Below are 25055 nucleotides of genomic sequence, written 5' to 3' on the forward strand. Positions count from 1 at the left end.
GATAATGGTCTACACTGTGTTATCTCATTTTACTTTGAGGTTTGCTTTCTGTTGATCACTAATGTGATTAGCTATTTACCTTGTTTGATAACATCATGTTTTTTGATGTCTGGAGATCATTTTGACTTGGTGCCAGATTCAAACAAATATCGGGAAAGAAAAGATCCCCACAGAGGTCACTTGCTCTTTTTTGTGGGTCTTTTTTATTGTTTAGGTCAGCAGGTTTGGAAGATTGGGTGATTCTTTGCCACTGAGCACCAAATCCAGCCAAAAATACCATCTTTGAGCTTAATCAATTACTGCTGGCAGACTATTTTAGCATGGGTTGGCATTAAAAGTCAATTCACCTGACACCTGCAATGTCCATAAGACTGTAAGGCAGAGGAGTATGCTGTGCTATTCAATGTGATCATGGCTTATCTGAGAATCCTGAACTTCACTCTCTCCTGCCTTTTCCACATAACCCTTGATTACCTCGATCCAGCCTCACCTACTCTCTGTGATAAAGAATTCCACAGATTCAAGCCTCTTCTCATCAAATTCCTCCTCATCTTTATTTTAAATAAACAACATCTTGTTCTGAGATTGTGGGAGAATCCAGGACCAGAGGGCACACGGGGAAACAACGTTTCTGCATTGACCCTGTCACATCCACAACAAATCTTGTATGTAATGATCTGCTTATTTCTCATTCTTCTATTTTCCAAAGAGCACAGGTCCAGTCTATTCAACCTCTCCTTTATTAGACTGTCCATCCATACCTGGTATCAGCTTTGTGAATCTCTCTGGACTGCTTCCAGTGCCAGATTTGGAAGCTTTGAGGCCCAAAATTGTTCACAGCATTCCAGCTATGGTCTGACTAATGTCTTGTACAGTCTTAGCAAAACTTCACTACTTTTATATTTCACTCTTAATTGAAATAATGGCCAGCATTCCATTTGTCTTCTCTCTTACCTGCTCCACTTGGATGCTAGCTTTTTGTGATTCATGAATGAAGACTCCTAAAGCTGCCGCCTCAGCTTTCTGCAGTCTTTTTCCATTTACAAAATAATTAACTGCTCTATTCCCCTGTCGTAATACACACCCTCACCTGCCTGGTCAGTCTCTGTATAATGAAGAGCAGTTGGATCTGTTTGTTTTTCTTTTCTCCTCACCTGAGCTCACGGCCATTGCAGTCAAGTAGAGTGTTACTGTTCTGACTGACAATGAGCATAGAATAACTCTGGAACCACGCTGATATCTTCCTGTTCTCTGGTTTAGTTCACAAGGTATACTTACCAATTGAACTATAAGCTGTGCTATAAATAGTTCAAATCATAGTGAAAATTTGAATAGATTTAGGTTCCTTTTCTTTATTTGGAACATTATGAAAATGTGACTTCTTAAAAAAAATACCTCTTCTAAGATTTAATGTTAATAAACCGGAATGTTTCTAACTTTTTTAAATTCCCCATAAATCGAGCAGTCAAGAAATAAAACTCACCATTTTTATTTTATTCTGTCCTGTTTGCAATCACCATGTTATAATGGCCTGCCTTCTGATATTATCATTTTGTGCTCTTCCGGATTTCTGTGCGCCAAAGGAGCATGCAAAAATGCAAACTCTGTAGTGATACCGCAAAACAAAAAGCTCCTGTTCGTCATTCCCCGTCATAATCAAATTCGATGGTACCACAGTGTCCCAGTGCCCAAAACAATTCTTGTCTCCTGTAGCTTCTGCTGGGGTCTGTCAAAAGTATGCTTTTTGTAAACGTCAGTTACAAAAATCTATTCCAAAAGATATAAATAGCTGAGTAAGTGATTGTGGACAAGCATTGTGATCTTCAGATTCAGCTGCCATTTGTAAACCTTTTCATGCTTTACCTTATGATTTGTTCTCCTGAGGTTAGATTATGCCCATCCAATTCCCATCCACCCACAGTGTCCCTGTTCATTTTACTTGTTGTCAGAAAGACAACTATACTGAAAAGTTTAAAAGTATGATGATGATTAAGTCAATTTGGATGGCAGTGACCTGCTTCCTGGCTGAGACATTGAGTATTGCAATAATACTAGTGGCTTAAGAGAAAGAGTTCCTACATGTTCAGGACTGAGAAGGAAGGGCCCATTCTGCGACCAACAACAGGGATAAATTGGTTGACATGATCCCCATGGAAGTTGTCATTTTGTGTTGTTAGTATACTGATTGCCTGCTTGTACAATTTACAGTACCTTCATTTAGAAAAATTGTAATATTTCCCAAAGATGTATTTCTGGGGGATAGCTCAGAGTCAGGCTGACTGACCTATTTGTACGAGAGGTTTGTGTGGCAGTGATGATTATCTGTTTTAACCCTGGAACAATATCTGTTTGTTTAATTCATTCACTTAACTCATTTATGTCAATCTGTGTGAGAGACAGTCTCAGCTGCAACTTGTAAAAACGAAGCTTGTTGTCTAATTAAAAAGGTACGATAACAGATCAGTTGGCCTCCTTCTGTCATTAATAGAGAGTAAGAGATTAAATCACATAGTCTCGACTCGCAGACTCCTGTTCAATTTAGAATGTATTTGGAAAAAATTAGTGTACCTATTGCATACAGCGTGTAAGGATCTGCACATTGGACTGTGAAGTGGTTACTTTTTGTACAGGGCTGATTTAGATCAGTTATCTATGTACTACACACACGCACACTTAATTTTACTGACAGTGAAACACATTTTGTTTTACTGCTGTAACTCGGTTATGACAGAAAAGCAAAATTTGATTTTAATCTTTACAATGATATAGTAGACCACCCCTGTACAGAGCTGCATTTGGGACTCATCCAAAAAGTGATTTGCAAAAGGGGAAGAGACTGTTTCTCAATAGGTTCTCTGTGTAGAAGTCTCAAAATGTGTCGTCAAAGCCTAGCGCAATCTGACGGAGACTTGCGAATTGGTCTGTTGAAGAAACTTGCATTTCCATAACACCTTTCTGAACTCAGGACATTGAGAAGTGATGTGCAGCCAATTGTGTACTTCTGATCTGTAGTCCATGTTTAATGCCAGAAATAGGGCATCCAAATTGCTCATAGCAATTGCCTGCAATCAGTAGACGGAAATGAGGAGTCGGTAGGGGAGAAAAAGGTGATGCTCGTTTTCAGGAGCTCACTGCTGAGACAGATATTAGGCCTCTTCCTTATGTTTAGACAGAGCCTAATCCACATTTGAGGTCACCTCTGTACATTGGTTTGCCCTGAGGCAGCTAGTACCACCTGAATTCAAGAAACAGATCTATGTGCAACCTAACAGAGGATCCTTTTAAAGGGACTACGGCCTAAAACAAAATCTCCCAACTGCACATTCAAACCATGCAGCCTACTTCCAGTCAATATAGTTCCAATCATGACCTTGAGCTTCCTTTTCAATTGGTAAGTCTTTTACTTTTGCAAGCTAACCATTTATACCAGCCACATGTGTTGTCCAATGTTTTTTAAGATTGAAAGAAAAGTTAGCTAATGCTGGAATTCATGGTAAGGCTATTATCAACAGAAAATGAAAGATGAACATACTTTTGGATTGGTTTTCTAAAGTCTCAGCTGAAACGTTAAACTTTCCGTATTTTCATCTGTTGTTCAACCTTGTTTCTAGTACTGTTTGTATTGTATGGTAATCCCTGTTTTGTTTGCAGGATTATCTGTTGAAATTTTGTATTTCAGATTCAGGAGTTGACGAGTAGTGCTGTTGTAATTTTGATGGCTTTATGACCTGATTTTTTTTTAATCTTTTTGTGCAGCTCCAAGCTTTGCTCCAAATATGGACCAAAATAGCACCAAGGGAGGCATTAGAATTGCTGGACTTCAACTATCCAGACCAATATGTGCGGGAATATGCTGTGGGATGTTTGAAAGAAATGAGGTCTGTCTGATACAATGCCTTACAGTTACGATCATGTAAATATTTCTGTAGAAAGGTAATTTGTAAACAATCACTTGTAATTCATACCGAGAGCACCAGTCATAGTTTGTACAGTACTTTCGAGCTTAAAATTTACTTTTGAATTTATTTTCAACTTGACATTTCTTCAGTTTTAAGCAAGGTTGCGTGTAGAGAGCATTTACGGTCACAGTAACATGTTGGTGTAGGAGCGTTAAAATGTCCTTTTAAGAAGGAAACCTGCTGCCCCCCCCCCACCCAGCCTGGTCTGAGTGAATGTGATCTCGTGGTGCATGGTTGACTCTTAATTGCTCTCCAAAGTGGTCTAACATGTCACTGAGTTATTGAATTAAATGACCAGTAAAACTGGAAGGCCCACCATCACACTCTGTGTTACGAGTGATGGGCAATAATTGCCAGCCTTGCCAACTGTCACAGAAAATTAAATTTTAAAAAAAACTGAAACTGTCCGTCAATAGTTTGCAGAGGAGAATCGAGAAAACATTCTTAATGGCATCAAAGCTAGTTAACTGAAAGAGTTGCATCTGCTTGTTCTTGCACTTATTACGTGTTCATGAGCAATATTCAGAAGAATTGAGCTGTTATGTCCATCACACTCGCTTTGGATTGGCTTAGTGCTGTGCTCATGTTAGTGCATCAATCTGAGTTTGGCAACTGTAACTGGAGAGTACATCCAACAAAGCCTGTTTTTATTCTTCCTGCCAGGAACAAGCTTCAAGGATTCTTCATTTTGAGCATGTCCCAAAGATCTGCTTCCCAAGCAGTTACCTTTTTAAATGCTAGGAAAGATGCACATGACTGTGACCACATTCTTTTATTTATGAAGTGCTCAGGCAATCTGTTAGACTGTTAGAATATTTTTACATCCCCCTTCAGGTCAGAGTGAGGTTAGGTTGTGCTGATGCTAAGGCAGAATGTTGTAAATAGTGATCCAATAGGATTGGTTTGTTGCACTTTGGATTCAGATCAGCAGCTCGTTCCTAAATTATACAAATACTTCTGCATGGATTTTGCACCCAAAGATGTGTCATAACTGTGTGAAGTAGATGCAATTTGAATGTAACAAGCAGACAGTACAAAACACAGCTTTTTAAAAATCGATTCACCGTAACTTCTGTTGATTTTAATACGTATTTTAAACACAGGTCTTGCACTAAACATACATTTTAGATGTTTTTGAATTGGCAATTATCTTCTAAATGTTATTTAGCTTAAAAACATTGTATTGAAGCAACTGCAATACTTAAAAGAATTAAAACCAGAAAGTATCTGGACCAAATGAAAAGTATGACTACTTGAACAAACCACTTTGTCTCCCTCCACCCACACATCAACAAATACCAATCACGCTTGGACATTGAGCAGTTGTTCCCCCGCCTTCACCTCCACGCTTACTACTTCAACCGTGAACCTAACCCTCCCTCTGCTGACCCCTTTTCCCGTCTCCAGCACAAGCCTTCCTCCTGGACACCAGCCTAAGGCCTCCTACTCTGCCTCAACCTCTTCATCTCCATCTCCAACTACCATTGAGACATCAATTGCCTCAACCTCTCCACCCCTCCTTCCCACTTCAACCTCTTCCCCCGCAGAACGTGCAGCTCTCCACTCCTTCCGCTCCAATCCCAACCTCACCATAAAATCCGCAGACAAGAGAGGTGCAGTTGCAGTATGGCACACTGATCTCCACATCACTGAGGCCAGGTGCCAACTCTCCGACACCATCTCCTACCGCTCCCTTGATCATGACCCCACCCCCGAGCACCAAACCATCGTCTCCCAAACCATCCACAACCTCATCACCTCAGGTAACCTCCCACCCACAGCCTCCAACCTAATCGTTCCCCAACCCCACACCACCGGCTTCTATCTCCTTCTCAAAATCCACAAACCTGACTGCCCTGGCCGACCCATTGTCTCTGCCTGCTCTTGCCCCACCCAACTTAACTCCACCTATCTCGACTCCATTTTCTCCCCCTTGGTCCAGTAACAAAAAAAATAGCATTGAAATATCAGCCTTCCTGCTCCTCTGTTGCTTGGCCTGCTGTGTTCATTTAGCTCTACACCTTGTTATCTCTGATTTAAGCTGCCATTGTTTTTTTCTCTGCTAGTGATGAAGAGCTTTCTCAGTATCTCCTGCAGCTGGTGCAAGTACTGAAATATGAGCCATACTTTGACTGTGCCCTTTCCAGATTTCTTTTGGAGCGAGCGCAAGCCAACAGAAGAATAGGCCACTTCCTGTTTTGGCATCTCAGGCAAGTTGGATCAAAATATTTACATGTATTATTGAAATTTGACAAAAGTAAATGTAATAGACACATTTGCTAACAGTTGGCAAGTCATGGGTGTCCTAGTTTTATTTTAAAATCTGCATGTGGCATGTAGTTTGTTGAGACCCAACAGTTATCACTCAGAACCTACATTTATATTGTGGATTTTTGACTTTACAAGTATAAGTGTAGTACTTAAGCTGCAAATTATGTAATACATAGTGAGTGTTGAGGTTTACAGAAAAATGCTTGCACTAAATAATTTTCCTAATGGTGAACACAGCTTTATTTAACATTGCAGTGATGGCTCAATTCCCTCTTCAGTAGATAAAACAGCAAACAATTACTAAATATCAAACTCTGGCATCAGGTCATGTGATAACCTCTGACCCCTGACAATCCAGCCAGTGTGTAACTCATGCGACTTGGCCATGTTTTCACCTAACACCCAATGTTTTTGTGTTTGGTTTTTGTGGACCAGGAAATTTGTAGAGAACTGCTGTTAATTTTGATGCCATATTGGACAATGAATTATAGGTTAAAAACAAGATTGGATCACATTTGGATAAACAATTTAAGATCAGCATAAGTTGTCAGGAGCAAGGCATAAAGTTTTATGCCATGTGTATAATCCCACCCTTGAGACGTTTGTGGTCCAGTGGTAGCGTCCCTTCCTCTGGGCCAGAAAATCCAGTTTTGTTTCACATTTGCCTAGAGGTGTGTCATTCCAAGTTGGTGAAAATAATTATACTCCCACAATGTTTATTAATATCCTTATGCATTGTATGAAGTTCAAGTACAACTGATGTATGCAGTGGAGTATTATTGAAAGCAAGCAAACTCAAGCTGTTCTTTTTAATTGCAGCATTAATGTCAGGAAGAGCCTATGAAGGAGCCTCATCCCACATAAATGACTAATTTGACACTGATTGCATGGGAGTTGCCTTCATAGTGTGTGGCCTCTTGAGGCACAGTGGTAATGATCCGGCCTCTGGAATAGAGATGTGGATTCAAATTCCACCTGCTCTGGAGCTATGTCATAGTATCTCTGATCTGACTGACTAGAAAATACTTTCGGGGCTCAGAGTGTGGGCTGTTATGGTGGTCTTGTAATGTCCCCATCTCTAAGCTTGGAGGCCTAGCTTTGAGTCACACCTGCTCCAGAAATGTGTAATAACACCTCAGAACAGATTAATTAGAAAGTATCTCTGGGCATGTAGACAGGCTGAAAGAGGGTCAGTGTGGTTGAGTGCACAGTAGGCAATTTGTACCTCATTAAATACAACATTTTTCATGAATAAAGACAAGATTCTAATATTCTATTTTTCAATGCCTGCCTTAGCAAGTTTTGACGTAGAAGTTTCTTGCAGCTTATTATTTTCATTGTATAGTTGAAGCCAATTTTAGTCCTTGTTTCAGTGTAGAAACTTATTGTGTGATATTATGGTTTAAAAGTATATAACATGCCACAGAGAACTGAGGGCAAAGAGAAAGGCAGTGACTAGAGATGCACTTAATCAAAGGACGAATAATTCGTAGACCCAATCAAATAATTGGCTAACTGCATGTGCAATAAGAACTTCGAGAACATGTTCAGAGTTTTCAAAAATTGCCTATATTTATTGGATTGTAGAGTTCTCTGACAAAAGCATTTCATGAAATGATACCTAAATATAGGAAGATTTACATTGGGCCCATTTGCAGTATAATTGTGAAATTGTTATGTCTGAATAGATTTCAAATGTCATTATAAAGTCAGTGCATTGAGAAAATTTCCTACATCCTGATTTGTAGGAGAGAGGGGAGTTCACTGTAATTTAAAAGAACAACCTAACAAGAGGGTTTTGTGGAGTTGAGTGGATAGTACTTGAAGTAATGAACCATTTGGAGCATCAAACTAAAAGGCTGTCTCAGCTTGTGGTTCAGAAATATTCATTCAGCAAATAATTGGCCATGGGATTCAGCAGTTTTGACATTAAAATTCCTGCCTGGAATCAGCATTGTAAACATTGGTTCATCAGAAGGTGTGATTCATTAGGAAGGTAAGACTAAAGGGGAAATTCCTTTCGATGGGAAGGGAGACTGATTGCATGGGGATGTATTCCCCTCAGCCTACCTGCTCCTCATCCCAACTGCTGGCTCTCACCTCAGCATGATATTTAGATGTATAGAGTTATATTTGAGGTTGTTACATATTGAGGTTGTCACACACAGTGGATAGGATGTGGTTTGAGCATATGTAACCCTAAAGTGAATGTTGATTAAAGAGTCATAGAGTTATACAGCATGGAAACAGACCCATCAGACCAACTGGTCTAGAGCCGGCCTATACCCTCAGACTCCAAGGGGCTGGAATGTAGCAATTGTAAAGAAGTCGACCTGGTGGACCTCATTGAATATGAGTTCCTGATTAGGGCAGTTAATCTGGTCCAATCAGAGAGCTCTGGCTGACAGATAAAAATAAAAGTGTCAGACATTCTAACACAGCTGGCTCATTGTCAAGAATGCTCCACTCTGAAATAACGCATGACTTGGTGATGAGATGGTGGCCTCTGGAGTTACTTTACATAGGGTGGTGAAGAAGGCATTTGGCACCCTTGCCTTCATGGGTCAGTGCATTGAGTTTAGGAGTTGGAATGTCATGTCACAGCTGTACAGGACATTGAGGCCATTTTTAGAATACTGCATTCAGTTCTGGTGTCTCTGCTTTAGGAAAGATGTTGTTCAACTTGAAAGGGTTCAGAAAAGATTTACAAAGATGTTGCTGGGATGGTGAATTTGAGTTATAAGGGGAGGCTGAATGGGCTGGGGCTTTTTTCCCCAGAGTGTCAGAGGTTGAGGGGTGACCTTAGAGAGGCTTATACAACAGTGAGGAGCATGGATGCGATGAATAGTTAAGCTCTTTTTTTTCTCCCCAGGTTAGGGGAGTTCAAAGCGAGTGGAAATGGGTTTAGGTGAGAGGGGAAAGATTTAAAAGGGACCTACGGGGCAACGTTTTCACAGAGGGTGTAGAATGAGTTCATAATATGCATCTACCTATTGGTTCCAGGTCTGAAATGCATCTACCTGCCACTTCTCTGCAATTTGGGTTGATTTTGGAGTCATACTGTCGAGGAAGTATCCCTCATATTAAAGATCTTTCCAAACAGGTAATTACAGGCGTTTTTAAATTAAATCCGGTCAGAATGTTAATTCGCTCAATAATTAGCCATGTTCTTCAGCAATTTTTGCAATGCAACCTTGTGTTTGAAATCAGGGATTGTAAATGTTGGTGTGCTAGAGGAATGATTCATTAGGAGGAGAAGACTCAAGATTTAAGTCGTGTAGACAGTAAGGGAGAGAGATTGAACGGGAATGTCTACTCCTCACCCTGCCTCCTCCTCATACCCACTGAAGTGTCTTGTTTGTTTTTTTAACTCCATCCTTTCCATTACTGTTTCACAAGTCACAAGAATAAGTCACCACCCCTCATGTTCTGACATTGCTTCAATTATTCTACACAACCCACAACTCTACCAATGCTCTGCCATCCGTACCCTGCCCACCAAGCTGCATTCTTTTTGCTCGTCTACATTTGATTTCAATTTCCCTAAAGCCTTCCGTTCAGAAGTCCCTTCCATATACAAATCTTTCCTTTGAACTTGTTGCTCCCTATTTCTTCTCGCAGTTTACAAATCCATTTTAGTTTTCCTTGTCTCTGCTCTGCTTTCCTTCTTTGTGAGAAAACTTGCTTCATCTCAATAGCAAATATATTGAAACAAGACTGAGTGAAAGAATAGTACAAACTTAGAAATGTTGACCAGACACTCGCTTATTTCGCAACCTGTAGGTGCCATGTGTACTAGCTGATTTATCAAAGCTTTCTTCCTCTTGTTATGTTTTGGCTATATAATTTGTTGGCTGGATTTACATTTGTTCAGGGAAGTGATGTCTTTTTCACTGCTCAATCTAACTTTCAAATATTTTTATAACCTCAAGTTTTTTTTAATGCTGTACTAAGTACAACACCCCCTCCCATCCCGACTCCTTTTCTACTACTTTACAGAACTGTATTATGAAATTATATTGAAATTGAAGAAGGAGAGTACATCATTAATAGCAAACAGTAAGCTGAGCTCGGCAGTTTGTATATTAAATCTATTGCCATGTTTTATCCACTTCAGCAAATGTTTTAACTTGACAAGACGCATCGAGCTGAACTTTTATCCTTCTGGGCTGGCAGCAGATGGTTTTCCATGACATTTTAACTCAAAATAGCATTACGTGATTCTCCTTCAATATTTCCCAGCTTGTCGAAAGTGCAGAGTGCTTACCAGCATCGTGTTAAAGGCTTTCAATCTAAAGATACTCTTAGCATGCATCAGAATTCCTTCTTTACTTCTTGAGGGGTGACGATGCAGCAAGTAAAACGATTAAGACATGGTGTAGGGAGGCTGCTGTCCTGGTAGAAACATTCTGGGGATTATACTGTAGGCTTTGATGTGCAGAAGAGAAATCTTGTTTGCAGCATGTAGAAGAATATATCCTTTGAACAAAGTTGACTTGGTTAAATGTTGCTCCAAAGGTTAATGGCAGGGAAATATAGGACAAGATGAGTTTAGATCAAGATAGCATAAATGAACTTTTAAAGCAATGAAAACACTGGGTTTGGAGCAAGTCCCAAAAGCAAAACCTTTCAATTTAAGCAAAGAAGTGGCTGTGCTATTTTAGTATTTTAAGAGCTTCCCACCATGTCAGTTACACAGTCTATCAATGCCCAACATACTCTCGCCTTTGCTGATGAATTTCAGAGAGTTCAGGAAATCCACGCATTGGCAGTTACATGCAGAATGCAGTGTTAAGTCAGCTTTCAATTGCCTTGTTACATATTAAATTGACACATGCTGTGGAATAAAAATGGAAAAGCTCTTAAATTATTATTTAATTGTTGGCAAACTGTGTGGATAATGAGAACATAGGAACATGTTCAGAGTTTCCAAAAGTCTGTTTATTGGATTGTAGTTGCCTGGAACAACATTGCCAATGACACCAGGGATCAGTCAATTTTATTCTCATAACATGCAATGAGGCAGGTTTAATAAATGGTCTTAGAGCTCGAGATCTCCGAGGGAACAGTGACTATAACGGTAGCAAAATTTAGCGTACAGTTTGTGAGTGAGAAAATTGGTTTGGAAACAATGGTGCTAAACTTAAAAATAAGGGTAATTACACAAGGATAAGAGCTGAATTGGTTGGCGCAGACTTGAAAAAGGAGTTTAGCAGAAAAGACAGTTGTGCAGCAATGATAGATATTTATGAATATAATTAATGACTCTCAGCAAAGATGCATTGAGTGAGCAAGAAGGAAACTAGTAAAGGGATAAACTGACTGTGGTTATTTAAGGAAGTTGAGGATAGTATCAAATTGAAAGGTTAAACAAGCAATGTGGCAAAAATTAGTTTTAAAACAGAGGATTGGGAAAGTTTTAAAAACCAACCTAAAATTCCTAAATCAAAGGGAGAAAATAAATTGAGTGTAAACTAGTGAGTGATATACAATGAATAGTAAGACCATTTTTAAATATGTAAAAAGAGGCAAAGAGAGCATAGACCCCCTAGCGAATGAGGCTGGAAAATAAAATGATGAAATCAGGAAATGGCAGAGGAGTTGAACAATTACTTTGCATTAGGCTTCACAGTAGAGCATGTTATTCAGTATGTTAAAAATATTATTAATCAAGGGGCAAGAGGGGGTGGAAAATAAGCACAGTATCATTGGGAAAAAGTAATTGAGAAACTAATGGAGCTAAAGGCCGATAGGTTTTCTGGACTGGATCAGTTGCATCCTAGGATTGTAAAAGAAATAGTAGATGCTTTGGTAGTAATCTTCCAAGAATCTTTAGATTTGGGAAGAGTCCCAGAGGATTGGAAAACTGCCAAAGTGACACCCATAATCAAAAATGGAGACAGTGGGGGGGAAAAAAAAATCCTCTATGCTTCCATTTCTTGACCACACTTAAAAATCTGTTCAAAATCCATTTTCTGACCAAGAGTTTGGTCAGTTTCCCTTGACTTTACATCCTTGGGTCAGTCATGTTCCATTTGTTTTCATTGTGAAGGACTTTGAGGTACTCTTTATCTTGTGAATTGCTCTATAACGAAAGATGGTTCGGTTCAAAAACTAGATACCTGGGAACATGCCGTCTAATTCAGTTCTTTTAGAAAGGACAAACAAAAAAAAGATGTGGAGTTTCATTACCAGTTAAGAATGATACAAACCCAACTTTGAGGAATGATATTAGCTCAGACAACGTAGAACCTATGTGGGTAGTCTTGAGAAACACCAGTCATGAGTGGAGGTGGTATATAGACCATCAAACTTTCATGGTGATGTTGGATATGACATTAAACAGAAAATCTGTGTTTAATTAGGTAAAGAACATTTGTAATTGTGATTTACTTTAATCTGCGTAGAGATTGGAAAAATCAGATTAATCACACACTCTAGGGATTCCTCCTCTATGGTAGTAAAGAGGATGGTTTTCCAGCCCAATATGTTGAAAAGCCAACTAGAGAACAGGTCATCTTAAACTGGGTATTATGCAATGAGAAAGGAATAATTGGTAATGTAGTTGTGAGAGAACGTTTGGGGATGAGTGATCATAATATGATCGAATTCTTCAAGGTGAAGACTGAGGTAATTGATTCTGAAACTAGAATGTTGAATCTTAACTGGGAAAACTACAATGGTATAAAGTGGGAGTTGGCTATGTTGGATTCGGAGATGTTAGTGAAAGGAATGATCGTGGATTGGCAATGGCAAACATTGAACAAATGGGTGAGCTACTAAAATTGTTCATTTCTGTCTGACATGAGTGCAAAGAGAACAGTAGCTTCTGAGGGAAATGTAGAGATCCTACCTAATGCAATAAAGAGACATAAGAATTAGCAAGAAAAAAAACCCATTGACCTGAGATTGGAGACAGTTTAGAAATCAGGAAGAGAGGGCCAAGGTTTGATAAAGAAGATGTAAACAGAGTTGATCAGGCAAGCTTGTGAGTATGGTTTATTTGGACTTTCGGAAGGCATTCAACGAAGTCCGCAGAAGAGATTACTGCATAAAATTAAAGTGTGTGGGACTGGGGATAGTGTATTGAAATAGATGGAAAATTCGTTAGCAGCCATGAAACAAACAGTAGGACTAAATGGGTATTTTTCTGAATGGCAGGCTGTGACTAGCAGGGTACAGGCATTGGTTTGCATTGGGTAGCTGCAGTATATGTTAATAATTTACGTCAGAGAACTAAATGTAATATCTCCAGATTTGCAGAAAACACAAAGCTGAGAGGAAGGGTGAGCTATGAGGAAGTTGCAGAGACATTGCAGTGTGATTTGGACCAGCTGAGTGAGTGGGCAAATGCATGGCAGATGCAGTACAATGTGGATAAATATGAAGTTATCCAGTTTGGTAGTAAAAATAGGAAGGAAGATTTTTAATTGGCTGTGAATTGAGGGAAGGGTATGTTCTCATGCACTAGGCTCAACTTGAAAGGCTTACTGTTGCTCCAAACCTTGTTGTTTCTATAAACGTTTTATTTTCCAAAATGTTATACCCTGCTGGGAACATACACACACACACGTTTCATGGTGTTTGTGTGTGTGTGTGTGTGTGTGTGTGTGTGTGTTTGTGTGTGTGTGTGTCCTTTGTACTTTTGCTCACTTCCCTCTTTAATGACTCACTGACCCAGATCTTCCGAACAGCACCCATAGTATTCCCTTGTTGCAACAATCAAAGATTTTCTCGCTCTTGTTTTTACACGTTTCCGTCCTGGGTCTTTGAAGTTTGGTTTTCGCAGCAATGCAGAAGTACTATCTATCATGGAACTCTGTCAAAACAGAGTAGAGTTGGAGGAAACAGGGCATGCCCTCCTTTTGCATGGCCCTAGTTGTTTCCAGGTGAATTGAAAAATTGAATATTAGTGAATGAATGATTGGGGAAATGTTTGAAAGGGTCGTCGGGTCGCAGGTAGCAGTTGGAGTATTGAGGGGATGATGGGACCCCCCCCCCCCCAACCCCAGTTACCTTGGGTAATATTTGGAGTTAACCAAGTGTTAAACTGTGTTTTAGTCTGTATCATATTTCTTGGATAACAAGTACATTTACAAATGTCCTACTTATGAATGCTCGTACGTATGAGCTCGATTCCATACATGGTTTTAAAATTTAAACATCTGACATAAGAACATTTCCTACACTTAGGAATGGCTGTTTTCCATTGTCCTGCATTGTGCTCTGATTTGTGAACAAACTGACTTGTAAACGGACCCAAAAATGGAATGTGTTTGCAACCAGGGATTGCCTCTACCGCCAAACTGTCCAACGTTTCCGAGTCTGATCTCATCATGCCCTCTACTTTCCTGTTTAACCGGATGCCTTTTTGCTGTTTAATCTCAAGAATCTGACAAACTCAGCATTTAAAATATTCAATGATCCTAGCTCCACATTTCTATGTGGAAGAGAATTCCATAGACTCTCAACCGTCTGGAGAAAACGAGTCCCCATCATAAATGGGAAATCCAGTTTGTAAACTGTGCCTCCTGGCTTCAGTCTCTCCTGGAAACTGGATATGTTTTTGACTGTGTATAGGGTTAGATGGGAGGCCTCTATCAGATCAGCCATGGTCTTTGGAAATGGTGATGAAAGTCCAAGGAGCCGAATAAACTACTCCTGCTCCTAATTTGTGTGTTTTTATGCATGTTTTGGGTAGCAGGGGAATTGCACTCTCGAAGTTTAAACTTTGAGCATTTTTCTTCTCAGATCATGTATCAGTATTTCTAAAGGGTCTAATATGCATCTTCAGACATGCATCAACCTTCAGTGATCCAGAAACTAAAAAATTTAGCTCAAAGTTCTCTGCGCTCTTTACCAACTGAGAGGATTAGTATCAGCCTGTCCTGTTTTAGGACTTTCAGTTCCCTGTATAGAAGTCTGTACCATGTTTCTGAAATAACTTTTTAGCCTTCTACAAAGTAACTAGTGTCTGTATGGAAGTGGGGAAGGAGTAGGGGACACTGTGTAGGTGTAGAATTAGAGAAATAGATGTTGTTCTCTACAGCAATCAACATGAATCCCAGAAGCTGTGTAAGTTGAACAGAGCTGAGGTTAAGGTCAACTCCACAAGGCTGGAGAGGGATCCAGTCATCGTCATCCATGTTGGTACCAAAAGCATTGATAGGTGTAGTAAGGACGTTCTGGTGAAAGAGTTCCAACGAGTAGACCTAAATTGAATGGCAGAATCCAAAGGTGGTAATTTCAAAATTGTGCCAGGATCCAACGTGGCATTGAGCAATAAAGTCAAAGAGGTAGATGTTTGATATGGAAGAATGGGTTTCAGTTCATGACTGATAGCTCATTACCTTCTCAAGGGCAACAAGGGTGGGCAATAATAGTTGGCCTAGCCAATGATACCCACATCCCATGAATGAATTTGGGGAAGAAAAAAATCTTATACCTATTTCAGAGACACGGTTACAAGAAGATCAACCCTGGCAACTAAATGTTCAGGGATATGTGACTTCTAGAAGGAAAGGGTGGTAGGGTAACTTCATTAGTATTAGATAACAAGAAATGCTCTTTTGGATTGGGACATGGAGAATCCATAAGGATGGGGATCAGAAATGATCAAGATAGGAACATATTCTTGAGAGTAGTATGTAGGCTCCCTATTATCTCCTGTCCTATAGAACAGATAATAAATCAGGAGATGATGAGGGCATAGGAAAAAGGACAGAACAGTAATCATAGATGACTTTAATCTTCATGTAGATTAGGAAAATCAAGTTGGCGGAGGTAGTCATTAAATAGTATATTCGGGACAATTTCATAGAACAATGTGTTATGAATGCAACTGGGACTAGGCTACCTTGGATCTGATCATATGTAATGAGACAGGTTTAATAAATGATGTCTAACTGAGAGTACCCTTAGGAAACAATGGCCATAACATAGTAGAATGTAGCATTGAATTTGATGTGATAAACTTGAGTTGGAGACAATTCTGCTAAACTTAAATAAGGAATGATGGTAGAGTTGACTGGAGTGGATTGGAAAATTTGTTTAAAAGCAAAGAAGGTTGATGAACAATGGCAGATATTTAAGAAGGTAGCTCATTACTTGCATTAACAGTGTATCCTGCTGAGGAAGAGGGATTTCAGGGAGGGCATTAACCATGATTGATTTACCAACAAGTTTAAAGATCATTTAATTTGAATGAAACGGACTAAAACATGACAGATAAGTGGTTAAACCAGAAGATTGGCAGTGTTTTAAAAGATAACGAATGTTGACAAAAATGAATAAAATAGAAAATAAACTTTGACAGCAAACTTGTACGTAATATAAGAACAGACAGTAAGAGCTCCATTAAATGTGCCTTTAGGTATGTGTAAAGGTAGACCCAGGCCACAGTGAACGTGGCCTGTTAGAGAATGAAGCTGGGAAAATAATAATGCAAATCCAGGAAATGGCAGAGGAGTTGAATAAATAATTACCATCAATTTTCATAGTAGAAAACACTAGTAACATTGGGGGAAGAAAATACTAAAATAATAAAAGGACAACGGCAGAGGGAAGGGGCAGGGAATAAATTTGAAAATTAACACTACAGGAAAAAATACTAGGAAAACGAATAGGGCTAAATCAGTGATAATAAAATGTGAGGCTGGATGAACACAGCAGGCCAAGCAGCATCTCAGGAGCACAGGCTAAATCAGTTCCTTGGCCTTGGTGGTTCCTTGCAGGATATTCAAGGAAGTAACTACAGAGGTAGTGAATGCATTGGTAAGAATCTTCCAAGAATTGATTGATGCTAGAAGAGTCCTAGAGAATTGGAAACTGCAATTGTACCACAAAAATGGGTATCAGTAAGATAAACATCTGATATTGGGGAAATATTAGAATCTATTACAGAAGATATAATAGCAGCATATTTAATATTACATAATATGATCAATCAAAGCCAACATAGATTCATGAAGGAGAAATTATGTTTAACAAATTTATTAGCATTCTTTTGAGGAGGTTCCATGCTGATTGTTAAAGCGGTAGCAGTAAATGCAACATACTTGAATTTTCAAAAGGTCTTTGATGAGATACTGCACATCGGATTATTTAATGAGAGACCACAGTGTTGGGGGTGGCAGATTAGTAAGAAAAAACAGTTAAATAACTAATAGAAGACAGGAAATTAGGGTAAGAGGCATGATTTTGGGATGGCAACCTATGACTAGTGCAGCGCCACAAGGATCTGAGATGAAGCCATAATTATTTACAGGATGTGGTAATGATTTGGATGAAGAAAGTGGAATATACTATTGCCAATTTTGCAGATGCAAAAAATTGGTGGGAAAGGAAGTGACAAAGATGATACAAAATGTCTACAGAGGGATTATTGACAGATTGTGAGTGAACAAAAATTTGGTAGATGGAGTATAATGTGTGAAAATCACAATTTAAGACCGAGATGAGAGAGGAATTTCTTCTCAGAAGCTGGTGAATCTGAAGAATTTTTATTCCCAAAGAGGGCTGTCAAGGCTGTCTTTTAGATGTATTCAAGGCTGAGATGGACTGATTTTTAATAAGTAAGGGAATTGAGGGTTATGAGAGGGCAGGAAATTAGAATTCACTGACTGGAACAAAGTAATCTGGCAGCCATGCATGATAGTGTACTCGCTGTGAAGCAGTCATTCACAGAACTGTCCAGCTGTTACATCTGAGTGGTGTCTTATTCAGATAAGTATGCACAGCCTTGCTGTCTGTATTACAAGGTCAACACAACTGACAATTTTATATTGTGCTGTAAAATGCTTCAGGAATATTTAGTGTGCTATCTTTTTCCAGCACAACATTAAACTGCAAAGCCTTTGAGTTCACGAGCTTTATGAAGCTCTGGCTGAGTCCAGACTCCTCCAAATGTTGTCATGTAGGTTAGAAATGAAAATACAAAAAGGTACTTTTTTTTTAAGTAAACACAGTGAATTGTGTACTGTTTCTCTTTGGCAAATGTCCATTATAGTCAGTGGGGTTGTTTATAAAAGTGTCATTGTGGGGCATACAGATTTAATTGAGACCAACTGGAAATCGGTTGTGCATGCTTGGTTTTAAATTAAAAAAAACTCTTTCAGTTTTCTCTCCTTACCGTGTATTTTCTCAAGCCATAATTTGAGGCTTTCCATAGTAATTTACATGAATGATCAGTCTTATGTATGTATGTATTCATGCATTAGCACCTTCAGCCAGGGTCCAGGATAGCAATGACAAGTGAGAACCCAGGCACCTCTTGTGTAGTCCCCATCTATCCCATGGAATCTAGCTGGAGACTTGCGCACCGCCAAAACCAGTAGCTTTAAAATCATAGAACCTGTCAGGAATAAGCCCTGGGTGTTGTTCCCCAAGCTGTTAAATCTGCAGTTGAGGAGCGATGAATTGACTCCTTCTTCGTGTGGGTGTGTGTGTTCCTCTCATTCCCACCCACCCCCGCGGTGGCATTGAGATTGATCGATTTAGAAGAGGTTCCCTTATCTAGTAGATACGTTTTCTCCTAGACCCAAATTAACTTTTTTGTTTTAAGGAGTCCATTAACCAAGCTTTCTCAAATTAACAAAAAGAGCATGTTTGCTAGTTATTGTATGTGAGAATTAATACTAATGCTATATAAATATGGACAGATTTTATATAAGTTTTTAGTCCAGAAAGATAGAAATGTTACGTATCGCAAATATGTAGATCAGTCTGTGAATTGCTCAGGACGAACAGGCCAAATGTTTCAGCCATTCCTGTAGGCTGCTGGTAGCATTGACATTGGCAGTTGAACAGTTGGTTTTTGAGATTTGTAGGATATTTAGGCTAACAGGAGTTCCTTTGTCTTGATTCATTTTTTGAGAACTGCTTTGCAACGCTGAGCGTGAGAAGCCCTGTGAAATAGTGACTTAAGAGATTGCTCTTCAACTGTGTTCTTCATGGCACACTAATGCTTGAATTCAGGCTGGTATATACATGAACATTTAGTCCCACTCATCCACTCCAGTGGAGTTGGAAGTGGTGTCTTAACCCCTGTCCTCGTGTATTCCTCTCAGAGAAAAGCAAAGAATTTGTTTGCAATTTTGGACGTCATGCATTGGAGGTGGTTTGCTGTTGAACAGAAGGTCATCATCAGAAGGTTTGCTTTGTGATTGTGAGATCATGGTTTCCCAATAATGTACATGTGACCTTCCATTGGCTTCACCTAGGATTTTACCAGTGACTGAAAGTAAACCTCCAACTTTTCTGTAGTAATCCTCCTTTTTAAAAACAACATAAAAGTAAACAAAAAAAGATCAACGTTGGGATTCTGACCATTATTGGAATAATTGACAGGAGGAAATTGAGTTGCTCTATGATAACTGCTTCCTCATTCCTTCTTACCAATTGATGAGAGTTAAAATCCTCTGTTTTAAAAGCCAGAAAGTAGCAGATTTTCAGTTTATTTTGTCACGGGCAGAGCGTAGCATCGTCTAAAAATGATCAGTTCTGCAACAAATCATTAATAGGAGAACATTTATCTTGCAACAGTCCAATCCAAAGTCATTTTCCCTGTTAGTGGACCATTCCGATTTTGGTCCGTTCAGGACTTTGATTGGGATTTTACAGTTCACTTTAGTAGCTTCTTTGACAAAGTGAAACTTCCCATTCCTGGTCACTTCTACAGTCAAGTGAGACCTGAATCCAGCTCATTTGTGTTGCACCCAAAGGGGTCTGCTGCCCAGACCCTCTCTGCAAACACACACAGCAAGCACTGCTTTCGCAGGAATGGGGTGAGGACTGGTGTAGATGATCAGAGGGGAGGAAAGTCCAAATTAAAAGAAATCTCTATTTCAAGTTGATTTTATACTGAAACTGTTGATGTTTGAGAGAAGGGAGCTAATGAAAATGAATGGCAATCTGCTACAAGATTTACAAATTGAATTTAAATCTGCCTAAAAATGTGTTACACAAGGACAGTTGTGTAGTACCTGTTACAATTATGGACTTTGTTTAAAAAAAATATCATTCATGGGGGAGTTTCACATGCGCATGCTTGACTAAAATTATTTGCCTCCACATTTTTTAGTTGCATGTTTTCAAGACTTATGTAGCTGACCACAACTATATCTGGAAGCATTTGTATTGTATCATCTGGGCCAATGAAGTAGGAAGAGAATATTTACCAGGATTGCCAGGACATGTGGCTCACATTGTGCTAAACTATGGAACCTAGTATCTGCCATTAATGCAGCGAAGCATTTTTTGGCTGGGGAGGAATGGGGGTGGGGCAGGTAGAAGAGAAATGAATCAGCATGATAACCAGCACAAGCTGAACTCTGCTCTTGAGCTAATTATATTTTAATAAGCTTCAGCAGTCAGGTTATTCTATCATTGCTGTTGTCTTGCCCTTCCTCCTACTGCTGCTGATATGGCCTCATCCTCTATAAAACAAATTGACTCAATTAATTTTGCGACCACCGCGTTAAGTGGTTTAGAAATTATCCAGGTTGAAAAGTTGAACGTGATTGTTGACAGCTTTGCCGTCAAAGTTGTTTTGATCTTCTGAATTTTACGAAAAAAATGTGAACTCGCATTTTCTTTAAAAATGAAATATTTTTAAAACTGTTAAGACCAATGAACAGAAAGGACATTCTGAACATGATCAGGAACAAGTGATGTTAGACCACTAAGTACGTCCTTAGACTCAAAAGCACTTGATATGCGCTTTTATTTTAATTTTGAACATCTAGAGTTGGCATGGTTGCAGTCAGCTACAAAAGCAGTGTGCTGAAAACCTGAGTCTATTTAATGTTCACTAAGTTAAGCCACACTGTGTGCCATTGGTAATAACTGTTAAGAGTGCATGGCAAGGAATAAACCAATTAGTGGTACTGCTAAAACAGCAAATATGTTTCAGATAAATATATTATCAACTTGTTGATTGCCACCATCATACAGGACAGATTATTTGGGTGTTTCTATGAATCTTATGCTGAGGAGCAGAACATTGGATAAGCATGTGGACATATATGGAATAGTGTAGGTTAGATGGGCTTGAGATCGGTATGACAGGTCGGCACAACATCGAGGGCCGAAGGGCCTGTACTATGCTGTAATGTTCTATGTTCTATTATTTTTATGTTTGCAGATGGAAGCTCTGAGTAAGATGAAAGCTATCAATAGTCTCGTGAAAATCAGTTCACTGAAGGTGGCAAAGAATAAGTTGAAGGATGTGATTCATACCTGCTTGAAACAGCCTGTGTACCAGGAAGCATTGTCCAACATTCAGTCACCACTGAATCCCAGTGTTATCCTTTCAGAACTGAAGTAAGTCTGTTCATTTTCTAAGATAATGGGAACTGCAGATGCTGGAGATTCCAAGATAATAAAATGTGAGGCTGGATGAACACAGCAGGCCAAGCAGCATCTCAGGAGCACAAAAGCTGACGTTTCGGGCCTAGACCCTTCATCAGAGAGGGGGATGGGGGGAGGGAACTGGAATAAATAGGGAGAGAGGGGGAGGCGGACCGAAGATGGAGAGTAAAGAAGATAGGTGGAGAGGGTGTAGCACTGCCACAATGATGCCACCCGAAGGTTGCAGGAACAGCAACTCATATTCCGCCTGGGAACCCTGCAGCCATATGGTATCAATGTGGACTTCACCAGTTTCAAAATCTCCCCTTCCCCCACTGCATCCCTAAACCAGCCCAGTTCATCCCCTCCCCCCACTGCACCACACAACCAGCCCAGCTCTTCCCCCCCACCCACTGCATCCCAAAACCAGTCCAACCTGTCTCTGCCTCCCTAACCGGTTCTTCCTCTCACCCATCCCTTCCTCCCACCCCAAGCCGCACCCCCAGCTACCTACTAACCTCATCCCACCTCCTTGACCTGTCCGTCTTCCCTGGACTGACCTATCCCCTCCCTACCTCCCCACCTACACCCTCTCCACCTATCTTCTTTACTCTCCATCTTCGGTCCGCCTCCCCCTCTCTCCCTATTTATTCCAGTTCCCTCCCCCCATCCCCCTCTCTGATGAAGGGTCTAGGCCCGAAACGTCAGCTTTTGTGCTCCTGAGATGCTGCTTGGCCTGCTGTGTTCATCCAGCCTCACATTTTATTATCCTGTTCATTTTCTACATTGTTTAAAAAAAAGTCTAGGAGAAAATGTTGTATCTGAACTTGTTCCAAATGCACATTGACCTCACTAGAATGTCACGAGCATGTAAACTTGATGCTGACTGAAGGAATTCAATTAACTCCCACAAATAAACTGGTCAAGAATGCAAAATATGCATTAACTTGAGCAGTAGATAATTCTGCTATAGAGCTGTCTGTGGGATATTGCCGATTGCGCTTTTCACCATGTAAAGAATTACCTGCCTAGGTCTGAACCATATGAATCAAAAGTTTGCAAATCCTTAAACTCTGCTGCTTTGTCGGACTGTAACTTGGTCAGCAATTTGGAGACATTAATTTCCTCAGCATAATACTGGAATACTTGAGTGTACTGCAGTAAAGATAGGCTTAAAACAGTTTTTTGTGATAGATTAGAGGTTATTTTCATCACTACCAGATATATAGAGGTAAACTACATCTTGTTTGGGCAAAATCTATACAAGCATTTGCAAGTAAGCTTTATCCTTCACCACACACCTAAAGCAGTGTTTTTTTTTCTTCCTTTTAAATTAACCTTTGGCATTAGTTGACTTGAAATTAAAGCAATATACTTTTGATACTGATTTTTTTTTCCTTGATTTTCATAGTATAGACAAATGCAGGTATATGGATTCCAAAATGAAGCCTCTCTGGATATTGTACAACAATAAAATGTTGGGAGGAGAGCCAGTGGGAATTATCTTTAAAAATGGTGACGGTAAGCTCCCTGCTTTCTGTATCTAAAAGTCAGCATGTTGCTCTGTGTGTGTTCATATGTAATAATAGTCAGTTATTTGACATATTGTCCTTTCACCATGAGGATGGTGCATTGCAACACCTCAAGGAGAAAACTCGGCATTTGAAAGAAATGTATGTGATTTGTTAGTGCCTGTACCACGGCTTGAAACCAGCGTCTTATGATTTTCAAGTTCAAGTTTAAGCTGCAAAATTTGCACCAACTGCTAAATATTCACGTACAGCCATTGGCAGCTCACCTCATGCTGGGGTGAGGGACTTGAGGAGTTCAGGAACAGTGTGAGGGAGGAATTCCTTCATGTCCAGGGGTGGCTAGATCTAGAAATAAGTAGTAGATCAACGGGGTTGAGCGGAGTAATAGTCTGGGAGGGGTCCACTGATGACCAGCAGTATTTCTATGGGGCATTTGTGCACTTCCTGGCCCTGTCTTTTTAAAGATTGCTCCATAAACTTTAAACACCATTTAAAAAAAAAATGTCCTTCAGGAATCCCTTTAAAGATTGCTGGCCAGTTTGCTTCAGTTCTGATGCTCCATTGCTGAGTGCCCATTTTTTCAGCCGGAAATGGATTGGCTGCAATAGCAAATCACCCCTGCTGATGATTTGGTGGGTTTTCACAATTATTGCAGACTATGTATCAAAAAATGACATTTTTGAATAAAGTTTACTTGGACTCTGAGTCAGGAGGGGGTGGAGTCCAGAAACAAAGTTATAGATTTGATCTTTCCAGAATTGGCCTTGATCCTTAACACTGAGAGTTTTCACACTAGTATGCAATACAGTAGTTCTAGGATTGACACTACCTGAAGCCATATCTGGACTGTCTTACAATTTACTTAATTTGGTGTAGATGTGATTTATACCTCTGTGCGATTGTGTGCATGTGCATGTTGAGTTTCTTTCTCATAAAACATTCTCTGTGCTCATTGATGATACATTCAAAAACTGTTCCTCTTTGCTTGCCTACGTCTAAAACAAAAACCATAGTCTGTGAAAAATTAGGTGTATTTATTTGTGTAGTAGTACAAATTGTGTGTACAATGCATAACTTGTTGCTTCATATCATCTCAAGAATTGATCACAGTTTGTCACCGTACCTCTGTAAAAAATTAACACCACTATGACTTCCGTTACACAGTTAATTGTTTGCATTGTTGAACAGGAATGGAGGAGGCATACTTAGGCAGTACAGCTGGATGCAATACAAGCCATTTGGCTTTGTTTTAAAATTGAAAGATTAGCGTTTCTTCAAAAGCAGACTTTTCTGCAAAAAGGAAGCAAAATCCTATTGGACCGATTTTGTTAATGAAATGCAGCAGTGACCTCTGCTGGACAGAAACAAAATTTTCACTGCACCTGGTGTAACACTTCTTCCAACATGAAGAATGAGTTGGCCTTTGTGTTATCTATTCAACAAAAAAGTCCATTTAATCCGTGTGCTGATAGCAAAACAGAGAGATAACAGTTGTTACGTAATAACTGACAAACCTAATGAAATTTTGATTGCAAATATATGCTGAATCCATTATTGGAATTCCCCCCACCCCGGCCAACAGCTACCAATAGTATATAGAAGGCAATGCAGTGCACCAAGTCTGTGCCACTCTTTGTCAGTCCCACTCCCTTGGCCTTTCCCCATATCCCTGCATTTTATTTCCTCTTTCTTTATACTAATCAGATGCCTTTTGAATGCTACTACTAATTCTGTTTCCACCACACCATCAAGCAGTGTATCCCCATTCCCAACCACTCTATATTTTTTTCAAAAATATCCTCATCACTTCAGGTTCTTACAGCAATCACCATATGTCTGTCCCTCTTTTCCTTAACCTTTTAGTCAGTGGAAAAGGCTCTTCTTTGTATTCTTTCTAAACTCCTAATGATTTTAAATGGAACAAAAACAGAAGTAGCTGGAAAAG

At 39.6% G+C, this 25055-nt stretch overlaps 1 protein-coding gene across 3 annotated transcripts in view; it reads left to right on the forward strand.

Annotated features, from left to right (window-relative positions):
• Positions 1–25055, forward strand: part of pik3cb (phosphatidylinositol-4,5-bisphosphate 3-kinase, catalytic subunit beta) — a 178961-nt gene that overhangs the window by 121832 nt on the left and 32074 nt on the right. For all 3 annotated transcript variants that reach the window (XM_048542604.1, XM_048542605.2, XM_048542606.1), the window contains 5 exons: positions 3757–3878; positions 6026–6169; positions 9234–9333; positions 21373–21551; positions 22990–23099. In XM_048542604.1, the coding sequence (XP_048398561.1) occupies positions 3757–3878; positions 6026–6169; positions 9234–9333; positions 21373–21551; positions 22990–23099 (655 nt within the window). The remainder of the gene's footprint in view (positions 1–3756; positions 3879–6025; positions 6170–9233; positions 9334–21372; positions 21552–22989; positions 23100–25055) is intronic.

This window comes from Stegostoma tigrinum, chromosome 14 (genome assembly GCF_030684315.1).
Source record: "Stegostoma tigrinum isolate sSteTig4 chromosome 14, sSteTig4.hap1, whole genome shotgun sequence".
Taxonomy (NCBI): Eukaryota; Metazoa; Chordata; class Chondrichthyes; order Orectolobiformes; family Stegostomatidae; genus Stegostoma; species Stegostoma tigrinum.